This window comes from Musca autumnalis, unplaced genomic scaffold, assembly GCF_047663935.1.
Source record: "Musca autumnalis isolate F117 unplaced genomic scaffold, ASM4766393v1 scaffold_5, whole genome shotgun sequence".
NCBI lineage: Eukaryota > Metazoa > Arthropoda > Insecta > Diptera > Muscidae > Musca > Musca autumnalis.
Window position 1 is genome coordinate 79,346,147 of NW_027412088.1, and position 15,089 is coordinate 79,361,235.

At 43.3% G+C, this 15,089-nt stretch overlaps 1 protein-coding gene across 1 annotated transcript in view; it reads right to left on the bottom strand.

The window, feature by feature from the left end:
- Positions 1-7,886: 7,886 nt before the first annotated feature.
- The window catches only part of ppk3 (pickpocket 3), a 40,461-nt gene continuing 33,258 nt past the window's right edge, over positions 7,887-15,089 (bottom strand). The window contains 4 exon segments of the mRNA XM_073990958.1: positions 7,887-8,263; positions 8,375-8,635; positions 8,696-8,786; positions 8,841-8,919. Of these exon segments, the coding sequence (XP_073847059.1) occupies positions 7,887-8,263; positions 8,375-8,635; positions 8,696-8,786; positions 8,841-8,919 (808 nt within the window).

The window sequence follows — 15,089 nt, forward strand, 5'->3', positions numbered from 1 at the left end:
GTAAGGGTCAATAGAAGAATTCTTTTTCAAAAAGGGGTCTATAAGAGCACCCTTTCGTTCAGAAAGGGTCTATAAAAGCACCATTTCTTTCCGAAAGAGTCTATAGAAGCACTCTTTCTTTCAGAAATGGTCTATAGAAGAACTCTTTCTTTCAGTAAGGGTCAATAGAAGAACTCTTTTTCAGAAAAGGTCTATAAAAGCAACCTTTCTTTCAGAAAGGGTCTATAAAAGCACCCTTTCTTTCAGAAAGTGTCTATAAAAGCACAATTTCTTTCAGAAAGGGACTATACAAGCACCCATTCTTTCAGAAAGTGACTACAGAAGCACCCATTCTTCCATAATGTGACTATAGAAGCATCCTTTCTTTCAGAAAGGGTCTATAGAAGTATCATTTCTTTCAGAAAGGTTGTATAGAAGAACCCTTTCTTTCAGAAAGTGTCTATAAAAGCACAATTTCTTTCAGAAAGGGACTATACAAGCACCCATTCTTTCAGGAAGGGACTACAGAAACACCCATCCTTTCAGAAAAGGGACTATAGAATCACCCTTTCTTTCAGCAAAGGTCTATAGATGCACCCTTTCTTTCAGAAAGGGTATTTAGAAGCACTTTTTCTTTCAGAAAGAGTCTATAGAAGTACCATTTCTTTCAGAAAGGGTCTTATGAAGCACCCTTTCTTTCATAAAAGGTATGTAGAACCACACTTTCTTTCGGAAAGGGTATGTAGAAACACCCTTTCTTTTAGAAAGGGTCTATAGAAGCTCCCTTTCTTTCAGAAATCGTCTATAGAAGCACCCTTTCTTTCAGTAAGGGTCAATAGAAGAATTCTTTTTCAGAAAGGGTCTATAAAAGCACACTTACTTTCAGAAAGGGTCTATAGAAGCACCATTTCTTTCAGAAAGGTTGTATAGAAGCACCCTTTGTGAAAGGAGCACCCTTTCTTTAAGAAAGGGTCTAAAGAAGCACGCTTTCTTCCAGAAAAGGTCTATAGAAGCACCATTTTTTTCAGAAAGGATCTATAGGAGCACCCTTTTTTTCGAAGAAGAACCCTTTATAGAAGAACCCTTTCTTTCAGAAAGTGTCTATAAAAGCACATATTCTTTCAGAAATTGACTATACAAGCACCCATTCTTTCAGGAAGGGACTACAGAAACACCCAACCTTTCAGGAAGGGACTACAGAAACACCCATCCTTTCAGAAAGGGACTATAGAATCACCCTTTCTTTCAGCAAAGGTCTATAGAAGCACCCTTTCTTTCAGAAAGGGTATGTAGAAGCTCCCTTTCTTTCAGAAAGGGTCTATAGAAGCACCCATTCTTTCAGATATGGTCTGTAGAAGAACCCTTTCTTTCAGAAACGGTCAATAGGAGAACCCTTTTTCAGAAAGGGTCTATAGAAGCACTCTTTCTTTCAGAATGGTTGTATAGAAGCACCCTTTCTTTAAGAATGGGTCTATAGAAGCACGCTTCCTTTCAGAAATGGACTATAGAAGCACCCTTTCTTTTAGAAAGGGTCTATAGAATCACCCTTTATTCCAGAAAAGGTCTATAGAAGCACCATTTCGTTCAGAAAATGTGTATAAAAGCACAATTTCTTTCAGAAAGCACCCTTCTGAAAGAAAGAAGCACCATTTCTTTAAGAAAGGGTCTATAGAAGCAGCCTTTCTTACAGAAAGAGTCTCCAGGGGAAGGACTCTTAAAGTAAGAGTCTATAGAAGGACCCTTTCTGCCAGAAAGGGTCTATAGAAGCACCATTTCTATCAGAAAGGGATAATAGGAGCATATTTTCTCCATTCCGAGCGAGAATCCTAGTCTCCTCATGCAGATAGACCTTAGATGATATGAGGAGACATCCTCTTGCAGTTCCCAAGGCGGCACTCTGACAGGTTTCAATATGTTTCCATCGCGTGGATCTTAAGTTCGCGGACCACACTGGCGCCGCATATCTTACCACAGACCAACCTATCGTTTTATATATGGTCAACAAGATTTCTTTATCTGCAGCCCAACTGCTGCCAGCTAGGGACTTGAGGACCTTGTTTCTACATTTCAGCTCATCGCAGAAAGCTTTGGCATGCGCAGGCGACGTGAACAGGCTGTCGAATATGACCTCTAGAATCATGGGATAGATGTTGGTCGAAATTCTGCTACCATCGACGATGACATACAACTCAGTGCTTACCTCTGCAGTCCATGCTTTAACAGAGAGGCTGTAGATTTGGTGGCGGATATATGCATATTCCTCGAGTGGAGAAAGGTGACAAGATCAGTTAAAGAGGAGTTCAGCCATTCACAAATGACATCACGGAAGGTACCCGACGCCAAGATTGTACAATCATCCGCATACGTTACTATCTCAATGCAGTCTGGACGAGGTAGGATATAGAAGATGTATATGTTGAACAGTTCCGAAGATATAACCCCACCTTGGGAAACTCCCTGTTGCACCCTACGGGTCTTGGAATTCTTGTTCCTGAACTCCATACGGCAACCATGCTGATGATCGGCAACTGGATAGTTATTTCTGACGATGGGGATGAGTAGAGCATCAAGAGTCTTTGCTACGGGCGACAAAAGCACAATCGATCTGTACGATTCACCTTTGCTGATTTAGCGATGATTGGCGGCATTCGCAATATCATCCATAGTAAATTGTGATGGTTCTCCTCGACAGGAAGAGATCTAACGCGACGTAGAACATTTCTCTTCCCCCTTTCAATCTCGGGGTCCTCGATAAACTGTCGATTAAAATAAATTGCGCATCTCTTCGGATCAGTCAACGTAACGTCACCAAATGTGCCTGAGGTCCTATCTTCATTATTTTCCGGGCTCAAGAGTAAATTAACCGTTGCCCACAATGCACATATTACGACTCCAATGTTGCAACTCTGCAGATGATTTAGCCACTTGTTACGCTTATGCCCATCGACCAACCTTTTAACCTTCAGTGTCAGTTCCCCTACTCTGGGGTCCCTGGTCAGGCTCATTTGTTAATACCGTCGCCTCTGCTGTGATATTTGGTCTCAATACGGGTGTTCGAACAGTAGGTATACAGCGAAGAGGCTGCGGCAGTGATGATGTGGGTGTTTATATCTGGCGAACTGTGACACTCTTCGCTAATTGTGATTGGGGACTTCAGTGCACAGCATGAGCTTTTCGTTCAAGGCAATGACCATATGGATACAGCACTGGCCGAGCAAATTGATAGCTCAACATTAAACAAGTAAACGAAGACCCTCCTAGGGATAAGTGTATATGGCAACAGCTCGCCAAACATCACCATCACTCGTAATTTTGCTTGGCTCAGACCATCCTCCTATCATCCTCTCCATTAACAGATCACCCGACTTCATAACCTCTGACAGCCGTACTTTTCAGAGCCAAGCTGAATGGCAAGGATTCAGGGAATTTGCCAATTAACAATTTAGGGAACTGCCCATCTCTCCAGATCCTCATATAGCTGAGAGAATTTTCCGGGACTCCATCACAGCTGCAATTACAGCTCACATTAGACAAAATTTTCCCAGTAGAGACGACGGGACTAGGAAATGAGCGTGATGTGCTTCATCGTACGAACCCTGAAGACCTAAGAGTTAGGGAACTCACACTTTAAGTCAACAGGCTAGTAGGCGAGCATAAGCGAAAAAAGTGGCTATACCATCTGAAGTAATGTAACAATGGTACACTATTAAGTAAATGCTAAATCAGTCTCGAATCCGGGAAACAAGGGCGTTAGAACGGCTGTTACTTTCTACGAAGTGCCAGTGACAGATCCGAAGAGGTGTGCTTGTTTTTTAGCTACAATGTATAGAGCACTCCGAGAGTTATAATGCGAAGAGGAGTGTGCTATGCCGTACAAGAGACTTCTCAGCCGAGGAGGTACGATGAACGGTGTTGCAGATGTCATCCGAAATGTGAAATCATCCAAAGCTTTGACCCCACATGGAAGTTCAATGGCAATGCTTAAGCAACTGAATGAACCCAGAGTTGAGTATTTGACAGTTGTCCTCAATTTATCGTTAGCCACCAATATTGTACCAGAAGACAGAAAAAGTTTACTTCCGGGTCCCGCTATTGAAACCAGGCAAGGATGTCCTCAGAGTCGAATCGAACAGGCAGATTTCCTTCCTGTAACCAGTAGCTAAGATTCAGATTCATTTTTCTAGTCTTCGGAAAATGCACAGCACTGCAACAGCATTACACGCCATATCCACTCATATCAGTGGAGGACTGAACCAGAACACGCCGTGCGGCCGAACAGTCATGGTGGCCCTTCAACTATCGAAAGCTTTCGATGCTGTCAACCATGCCAAACTGTTTGTCCCCTACCACACTGTTCACCACCTATATAATTGTTCCACAAACATCCCAAACGGGACAAGGGAGACTTCTCTCATATCAATGAGTGCACCCCGATTCATATTAGCTCAATGATATGGGACCTACAGTTTATCGCCGAGTCCGAACGGCGTGTCCTAAGACACCACTTGTAGAGAAGTTTTACATGGCTGAAATACTCAGAAAATGTCGCCAACATTACTGAGGGGTATTTTGCCAACGTTGAAAATTTTGATGTTTGCCTGGCCGGGGAATCGAGCCCACGACCTTCAGCGTGCAAGGCGGGTGTGCATACAATTGCACCACGTTGGCAACGATTGTTCACCACCTAGACTGCTAAAATGAAGCTCCCACATAACATATTGATCAATGGTGTCCTCATCCCGACCACTATCTACTCCAAGATATTCCAAAGCATGTTTAAGTACCCCGCACAAACCACAGCCGCGCGCTTTAATTCTGCTGGTTCGCCGCACGAACCGTAATGACCCCAGAGTCAGAGAACTGACAGTGGAAGTCAATAGAAAAGTAGGTGAACACAAGCGAAAAAAGTGGCTAGAACATCTGAAGTGCTGTCACATTGAAGACGGTTGTAGTAAATTGTGTACAATGGTTGAGCCGCTATCGAACCCTGGTAGAAGGGATGATCGGACATCTATCATGTTAACGGCGTAGCTGTGACAGATTGAGGTGCGCGGGCTATTTCTGCCAACAATTTATCGAGCACCCCGATTGCGACCGGGCGAAGAGAAGTGTTTCACGTCATTTGCGATCTCTTGCATCCGAGGAAGGATCGCCACAATTTACGATGGATGATGTTGCAGATGTTATCCGAGGCGCAAAGTTATCCAAAGCGCATGGACCCGACGGAATTTCATTGGTAATGCTAAAACAGCTGGATGACCCGAAAGTCGTGTATTTAAGTAAGGTCCTCAATTTATCGCTAGCCACCCTAATAGTTCCCGAAGCCTGGAAGATGGGCAGGGTGGTCCCGCTACTGAATCCTTGCAAGGATGCCAGAAATGGTGAATCATACAGGCCGATTTCACTTCTATCGCTAAGATATTAGAGGCGTTACTCCTCCCCAGTATCAGATCGTGTTTTCCAGTTGATGATCAACACGGGTTCCGGAAGCAGCATAGTACCATAAGAGCACTGGACACCATTTCCACATATATTGGCCGAAGACTCAACCAGGACAAACCATGTCACAGAACAGTGGTGGTAGCATTGGATCTGACCAAAGCGTTTGATACGGTCAGCCAGGCTAGGCTATTCGAGGATATCGAGAATACTACTCTCCGGCTTTGTCTGAAACACTGAGTCATCAACTATTTGTGTGGTCGCCAGTCATACGTGCAATTCAGAGTCAGGAAGTCCAAATCCTGTAGAGTGAAGCTACCTACCTTTCTGCAATTCCACGCCTTCCCGACGGCACTGAGTTAATTACTTACGCGGATGTTTGTACACTCATGGCGTCAGGTCGCAACATGGTAACGCCTATACCATTCATCTTGAAGAGTTTTTCAACGCGAGGAATATGAAAATATCCACCACTACAACAGCGACACTGTTCACCACATGGACGGCGAAAATGAAGCTCCCACTGAATGTGCAGGTCGACCGTTAAATTATTCCGATCACAAATTACCCCAAAGTCCTGGGGTGTCACATTCGATAGCATGTATAAGTCGTCCGAGCATGCTACAGTTATCTCCTATAAGTTGAAAAATGAACAATGTCCTCAATGTCCGGCTAGGGGGCAATACTTGGGGTGCGGATAAAGAAAGCTTATTAACCACATTCAACGCGATATATCGGTCTTTGGTAAGCTATGCGGAGCCAGCTTCGTTTGCTAACGTAAGTGATACGCAATGGGATATCTTACAAATCTGCCAGAATGCTGCCCTTAGAACAGCAACAGGGTTTCACCTCATGTCTTCAGTGGACCATTTGCAATGAGGAGACCAAGATCCTGCCGGTGCGTCGACACAACAGAATGTTGATGATGCAGTACTTGCTTGGATGCTATAGGCACGACAACCCAAATCAACATCTGGTGGATATGACCGAACCCTCCAGGCGACTCAGGGAGGATTATCGTGATCTGAAAAGGGAGGTCAGGTGATATAAAAGAGAACCCCTAGATCAACGTTCTTATCAGACCGGTTTGAGAGATATTCACACTGATGCGGTCGCTGAGGCTTTGGAAGCCTATAGTGCGAATAACATCCTCGAAGACCACCCACCAGCGGAAGAGCAACAGCTGCCAAGGTAAACGAGAGTCGTGTTAGCACAACTAAGATCTGGTTTGTGCAGCCGCCTCAATTCTTACTGGGCCAAGCTGAATATCTGTCCAGCATGCGGCACCGGTCCGCATACTACACAGCACCTTTTGAATTGCCCAGCCAACCCGACTAACCTAACTCCACTCTCACTTTGGACTAATCCTATTCAGGTGGCGTCGTTTCTCAACTTGGTGCTGGAGGCATAACCGAATCAATGAAATGAAGACATACACATACATACATGTAAAAGCTGCTACAACAACAACAACAACAACAACACGCACTTGCGACAACATCAGATGTAGGTACAATGTCCCCATGCCTCTGATAGCAGGCAGACAGGCAGGGTAGATCACTGAGGATTGCAGCAGGTTGTCTCCTCATGATACCAGTGGTCCATCTTCATGAGGAGGCAACGATTTTAACGGTGCATCACCACAACCACAACAAGATGTCGATAAAATACCTGTTTGGGTGTTTTTTGCCGTGAGCTTCACAGCCACAAAGGTACAAACGAGAAACTCTAGATCAAACGAGACGATCTACAAACTTCGGTCCTTCGAAAGTTATAGTGTAAACCAGAGGACATCGCTAGTTCGACTCACAATTGTCTGAAATTGATTCTATCCCGTCAATATGTTAGCAATACCAGATAACAACAAAAGAATCGGTAAGTTCGGCCGGCCCGAACTTTTTATACCTTAAACTTAAATGGAATAAGTAGTTTCCTTTCCTGTTCACAATATTTGGTGGAGATTTTTTTGTCTTCAATCGAGAGGCAGCTTTATATGGGGACTATATCAAAGTGTGGAACTATGTTCACAATTTTTGGCATAGAAGTTTTGTGACCACTGGGAACCTCAAATGTCAGGTAAAAAATGTTGCTAAAAACCCTAAAAATACCAAAAAAATCGACAGGTACAGTTTTGTGACCACTGGGAACCTCAAATTACAGCTACCTCGGTTAAAAATTTTAGCTTAAATCCTCAAAATTCCGAAAATCGGGAGATACCGTTTTATGGGGGCTATACCAAAACATGGACCTATGTTGACAATTTTTGGTGGAGAAGTTTTGTGACTACTGGGAACCTCTAATGTCAAACTACACTTAGTTCCGTCAACAAAGAAAAAAAAAAATAATTTAGATGCAAAAATATAGCGTTCCAGCTCAATTATTGCTAATGCCCAAACAGAACATCAACCTAACGATAGTTCATGATCAATTTATTTGAAATATAATCAAACTTGTAACTATTTCACATTTCAATTTAAAAACTCATGCAAGGAGCTCGGATTATCCCCAGCAGTATTAATGTCATTTAAATCATCTTCAAGATTTTCAACATCCAATGCGCGATCGGAATCTTTGCAACGCAGTTTTAGCAATAGTTCGCGTCTCTTTTTAACGCTATCAACCAATGACATTCGCTTTGGCATCCCCATCACAAGATGGCGTCGGTGACTCCCATCTAATTTACGACGATCTTGCAGTTGTCTTCGGTATTGAAAACATGCAGCATAAATTAATTTTATTAATTTCAAAAAATCCCACGAAAGGTGACGAACTAATGAATAGATGAAGGCAATGACGGTTATGAAACTTATACCCAAAAATAAGGCCAATGTGCCGCCAAAGGAAACTGAAAAGAGAGGGAAAATATTAAAATAAAATTATTTTTCTATTTTTGGAATTATTTTGGAAAATATAAAAATTTAATTTTCTCTATAAAAAATATTTATTTTTCGCTTACCCAATAAATCCTCAAAACTAAATACCACATCTCGACGCATTCTCACTTTAGGCGGTATCAGCTCCCAACGAAAACTTGAGGTCACCACATCGGTTTTAGTTTCGTCCAATGTACTGCCACCCCATGAACTTTTCTTTGTTGTGTGTAGCGTATATTCCATTTCGATGCAGGTATTTGGACATTTACAGATGTGCAAAGCCCAAACGGGCCACTTAAAGTCCAAAAGGCATTCAAAACCAGATGGATTACAACTGGGACCATCTAAAAAATTAACAACTTTGGTAAAATATTTATCCTGAAATCAATTTCTATGAATCTCACCCAAAAAGGTATAAAAGAACGGCACACAATTGCACATTTCCACAGCCATGGTTGCCCGACATTTTGCCAAACACACAGTTTTACTATAAATCTAAAAGAAGAAATTCATTATTTTTAGGAAATGATGGAAATTATCAGCTATTACCTTTAGTGCCGATGTCTCCTCGTCATGAAATACACATTTGCGTTGTTCCCTATTTAGATCTCGTAAATTGACGGAAGCTCTAAAAGAGATATTAAGAAAGTTAAAATTTTGGAAAACATTTCCTTATGTTATTCTCTTCATACTGTGAGGCGTATATGAGATGTCACAACGTATACGCCTCAGGGGATAAACACATTTTGCAAAACAAAGAAATCAGTTTAAATAACGGAAGGTCGTGCATCTTAGAAGACTTAACATGTCATTTTATCTGTATAATATCTTATTATGAGTTTTAAAGTTTTCTTAAAGCTCTTCTGTCCATTGATACGCTCTTCCTCTAGTACATCATAGAACTTTATTTAAGTTTGAGAGCAACATGGTATGGTATGGGCTTACCCCTAAAAAAACTTTTACCATCGTAATTAAGGCAGCGAATGCAAGTTGCTTCAAAAAAAATCAAAGCGATGCGATATCAGGTCTTAAAGTGAACTTATCCGAAATTTTGTGTGGGAGGTACCGGATGGATATGATAGATATATTAGGATGTGTAAAGTATAGACCAATTCGGCTACTCCCTTCAAGAGTTACCGTACGAACAATTTTTACGAACATTTTTGAACTTTTGTGGGGGAGGTACCTGAAGGAATGGACCGATATGGCTTACTTCAAACTTAAACTATGTATGGACAAAATATTACTAAGGCTAAATTTTGGACCGAATCGGCAGATCCGTTCGAGAGTTATCTAGCGCTCCAACCACCTCACACGGTGTCATAGGGGTTTTTTTTGCAACTTTCAGGCTATTTTCTCAGGAAGTATGGACTTGCCCCTGATTAAACTTGTACCGTCGTATGGAGGGCGGTGAATACAAGTTGCTAAACCAAAAATAAAAGCGATTCGAGATATGACCCTAAACTGAACTTTTCCGAAATTTTGTGTGGGAGGTACCCGAAGGAGTGGACCGATTGAGTTCATATTAAAACCTTATTTAAGTCTGGTACACATTTCATGATGGGCAAAGTATGGACCCAATCGGTTACTCCCTTCAAGAGTTATCGTGCGCACAAATTTTCCGAACATTATCGAATTTTTGTGGGGGAGGTACCGGAAGGTGTGGACCGATATAGCCCATCTTCGAAGTTAAACTAAGTTTGGGTAAAATATTACGAAAGCCAAAATTTAACCGAATCGGTTTATCCGTTCGAGAGTTATCGTGCGCTCCAGCCAGCCAGACAGACAGACGGACGGACATTGCTCAATCGACTTCAAATTGTCTGAAACACATTTAGTCCAAACATACTTGGGGTCTAAAACCATTATTTCGTTGAGGCACATTTTGCCCGTATGAAAGTGTATATACCCTCGTTAGCATAAATGCTGAGGGTATAATGATAAGGAGGTAAAGATTGATGATAGAAGATGATGAGGAAGTGGTGATGATCATGAGGTTTGTGGATATTTCTTGTTCAGTTAGAGATGAGGATGAATTGATTTCCAATGTATTTCCATGTTTTTGATCTATTCTTTTGCAGGAAAAATATAGAAGGAACATGTAGTAAAAATGGGATTTATGTTAGGTAGGAAGATGAGAGTATCTATTCCATATTTACTTAGTATTAGATGTCTTCTTGTTTTTAACAAGCAGCACCTACAAAGTAGATGTTCGACAGTCTCTATCTCTTCTGTATCTTCACATAGCCTACAGTCCACTAGGGTTATGACTTTTTTACATAAAATCTTAATAATAATTGATAAAAAAAAGCTTGCGCACAAAAAGCTTTTAAATTTTTCATTTTCAGAACTTTTGACCATTTTTCGAAGTCACTATAAGCAGATATTGGGCGCCGGGTTAGTAACCCTCCCCTAGAAAGAGCAGCCTACTATGAAAAAACAAAAGAAAAGAAAAACAAATCCCTCTAAAGTTGACGACCACCGCAAACGTTTTAAGGACCATGATCTGCGAATCTGCGCCTGGAATGTTCGCACTCTTTATAGAGAAGGTGGAGTTTACGCATTGGCAGATGTACTTGAAAAGTACAAGGCCGACATTGCTGCCATACAGGAAATACGATGGAACGGCCATACAGGAAATACGATGGAACGTGAAAGGCGTCACAACAACACCTAAAGGTGACGCACTGTATTATAGCTGCCACGACATAAAGCATGAGTTTGGTTGCGGATTTGTAGTTGGTCGGAGGTTAAAACACCTGGTCTCTAGCTTCACACCCGGGAATGAACGACTTGCTGCAATTCGAATAAAAACAAAATTCTTCAACATCAGCTTTATTTGCGCTCATGCTCCCACTGAAGACAAGGACGAATAGACCAACGATATACTTTATGAGCGCTTAGAAGAAACATAACTTATTCTAGGCGATTTTAATGCCAAATTTGGAAAGGAAAATATCTTTGGTCCAACAGTCGGAAAATTCAGTCTCCACAATGAAACATATGACAATGGCATGAGGCTGATAGTCTTCACAGCGGCAAAAAAACATGGTAGTTAGCAGCACCAGATTTAAACATCTCGACATCCATAAGGGCACCTGACTGTCTCCAGATCAGAAAACAAGAAATCAAATTGATCACGTTGTGATCGATGGAAGACATTCATCGAGCGTGTTGGAGCGAGCGCACGTTCCGAGGAGCAAACATAGACCCGGACCACTACCTAGTTACAGCAAAGCTACGCACCCGGTTAAACGTAGCAAACAAAGTACGAACAGACACAACACGAAAGTTAGACATCGGTAAGCTGCAATCACAACAGATAGCCACAGGATATTCCATTCAACTAGCCCAATTGCTTAATGGAAGCACTCCTCATCCCGATAACATATCAGCGCAATGGCAAAGTATTGCCCACTCCATGCAAACAGCGGCAAAATCCATACTTGGATACCCAATCCCGCGACGGCCGGTTCTATGCACCGGATTGACTCGGAGGAATCTTCGACCAGGGGCCGTCACCTCAACAATTATGTGTTTGTGTTCGTGTATTTTTTCACCATGGGAGCGGCAATTTATCCCGGAATGCCTGCTCCAAGCTCTTCTGGTCCGTGCCGGGATAGAAATGAACCCCGGGCCAGTATGGATCTGTTCCGTTTGCCAGTTCCGCATCCACGACATGTCAACAATGGTGAGATGTAATGGATGTATGGAATGGGTGCATTTTCGTGGGTGCTCTGGCCTTAGTAGCACCCGGGATTACAGCGACAGGTATGTTGCTGCATCAGCGCATCACCCAGTGCGTCTTCTACGTCGTCGTCTGACTCTTCGTCGAGACCCCCCGCAGTCTCCCCAACAACAACAAATACAGCATCTAACACCACATGTTGTTGTTCAACGGCCCGGAAATGCATCATTCCTGCAATTCAATTGCAACGGTCTCCGCAATAAGGTCAGTGAAATTGTGGACTTTATGAGTCGGAAAAACATCATGGTCGCCGCGATCCAGGAAACAAAGCTCACCGCCACCTGTAGCTTACGTTGTGATGGTTACAACGTTTTGCGGAAGGATCGCACAAGAAGCGGAGGAGGAGGACTTGCCTTCCTAATACACCAGTCTGTCCAGTACAGACCTATCTCGCTTGAGCTTGGCTCTAGTGACCCATACATGGAGTGTATGGGGGTAGCAGTAAAGTGTGGTACTGCCGAGGTAGAGCTGCTTAATGTGTACATACCGCCGATGAATAGCTGTGCCCGACGTTATATGCCCAATATTAGTTCGCTGTTAGAGGGCGATAACCGTCTGGTGCTAGGGGACTTCAATGCTCATCATGAGCTTTGGCACTCCGTCCTAGGTAATGACCAGCGGGGTACAGCGCTGGCAGAACAAATCGATAGCTCCACGTTTTGCACGGTGAATGAAGACGCTCCTACGAGGATTAGAGGAAACTGCCACAGCTCGCCAGATATCACCATTGTGGCACCAGGTCTGATAAATGACGTAACCTGACATTCCGTCATTTCCCTTAGTTCGGACCACCTTCCTATCATCGTCTCCGTAAACAGACCACCCGACTTCATAACCTCTGAACGCCGTACTTTCCTGAACCATGGGAAAGCTGATTGACAAGGTTTCAGAGAATTTACCAATCACCGCTTCAGTCAATTGCCCACCCCTCAGATCCTCGGGTAGCTGAGAGAACTTTCCGAGACATCATCACTAAAGCAGCCGCTCGCTACATACCTGCTGGTCGAATACCCGAAATAAGACCAAATTTCCCAGCAGAGGCGACGGGACTTGCAAATGAACGTGATGAGCTTCGTCGTACGAACCCCGAAGACCCAAGAGTTAGAGAACTTACTCTTGAAGTCAACAGGCTAGTGGGCGAACATAAGCGGAAAAAGTGGCTAGACCATCTGAAGCAGTGCAACATTGGTGCAGGAATAAGTAAATTGTGGGCAACGGTTAAATCACTCTCGAGTCCGGAAAAGAAGGATGACAGAACAGCTGTTACTTTCAACGGCGTGACAGTAACTGACCCAAAGAGGTGCGCGTGTTATTTTAACCGGCAGTTCATAGAGCACCCCGAGAGTGATAGGGCGAAGAGAAGTGTGCTACGCCGTATAAGAAGAACTCTTCCAGCCGAGGAGGTACCACCACAATTTACGATGAGCGATGTCATCCGAAACGCTAAATCATCCAAAGCGTTGGGCCCGCACCGAATATCGATGGTAATGCTTAAGCAGCTGGATGAACCTGGAGTTGAGTATTTAACAAGTGTTCTCAACCTATCGTTAGCCACCCATGTTGTACCGGATGCCTGGAAAGTTGGCAGGGTGGTCCCGCTACAGAAGCCTGGCAAGGTTGCCAGCAGAGGTGAATCGTACAGGCCGATTTCACTCCTGTCGCCAGTAGCAAAGATCCTAGAGGCGCTACTCCTCCCCACGATGAGAAGGTGTTTTCCAGTTGCCCAACATCAACATGGTTTTCGGAAAATGCATAGTACTACAACAGCATTAGACGGCATATCCACACATATCAGTAGAGGACTGAACCAGAAAAGGCCGTGCGACCGAACAGTCATGGTGGCTCTTGACCTATCGAAGGCCTTCGATACCGTCAACCATGCCAAGCTGTTCGAGGATATAGAGAAAACTAATCTCCAGCCATGTTTGAAACGTTGGGTAATCAACTATATGTGTGGACGCCAGTCGTTTGTAGAATTTAGAAACAAGAAGTCCAAAACCCGTAGAGTGAAACAGGGAGTTCCCCAAGGAGGGGTGATATCTCCGGAACTGTTTAACCTCTACCTTTCTGAAATTCCACACCCTCCAGACGGCATAGAGATCGTGATGTATGCGGATGATTGTACGATCTTGGCGTCGGGTCCTATCGTCGATGACATATGTGATAGGTTAAATGTCTACATAGCTGACCTAGTGCAGTTCTTCCATCTGAGGAATATGAAAATATCCGCCGCTAAATCCACAGCCACGCTGTTTACCACATGGACGACTGAGATGAGGCTCCCACTGAACATATTGGTCGATGGTGCACTGATTCCGACCACTAACTACCCTAAAATACTGGGTGTAACGTTCGATAGCATGTTCAAGTCGTCCGCGCATGCCACAGCTATTTGCAATAAGATCAGAAGTAGGAACAAGGTTCTCAAGTCGCTGCCCGGCAGCACTTGGGGTGCTGATAAAGAAACCTTGTTGACCACCTACAATGCAATAGGTCGGTCTGTGGTAAGCTATGCGGCGCCAGCGTGGTCCGCAAAGGTTAGCGCATCGCAGTGGAAGAAGATTCAAACCTGCCAGAATGCCGCCCTGAGGACTGCAACAGGGTGCCTCCTCATGACACCAGTGGACCATCTTCATGGGGAGGCGAAGGTTTTACCGGTGCGTCAGCACAATAAGATGTTGTCGATGCAGTACCTGCTTGGCACAGTGGAAAAAAATACCGATCTAGCGCGCCAAAAGTCAAAAAAGCACATACGCCAATTTAAAAATTATTACTGCAGTATTAATCTAAGGTGTCCACAGAATGCAACGGCTATTAAAATAATTTATTTTGCATCAGTCTAAGCGGAATAACGGTCCATTTTGGGTTGACATTTTTTGAACTAGTTTTCATAATAAAGTTTAGTAGTAAATTTATGATCGTCGCATGCGCTCTTCCTACAAAGTAATTTTAAAGCTTTACTGAATTTAACATTTCGTGAAGCAGGTGATTTAAAAAATGTGGAATATAAAATGTTATTTATTGCAACTCGGATTTTACACTTAAAACAT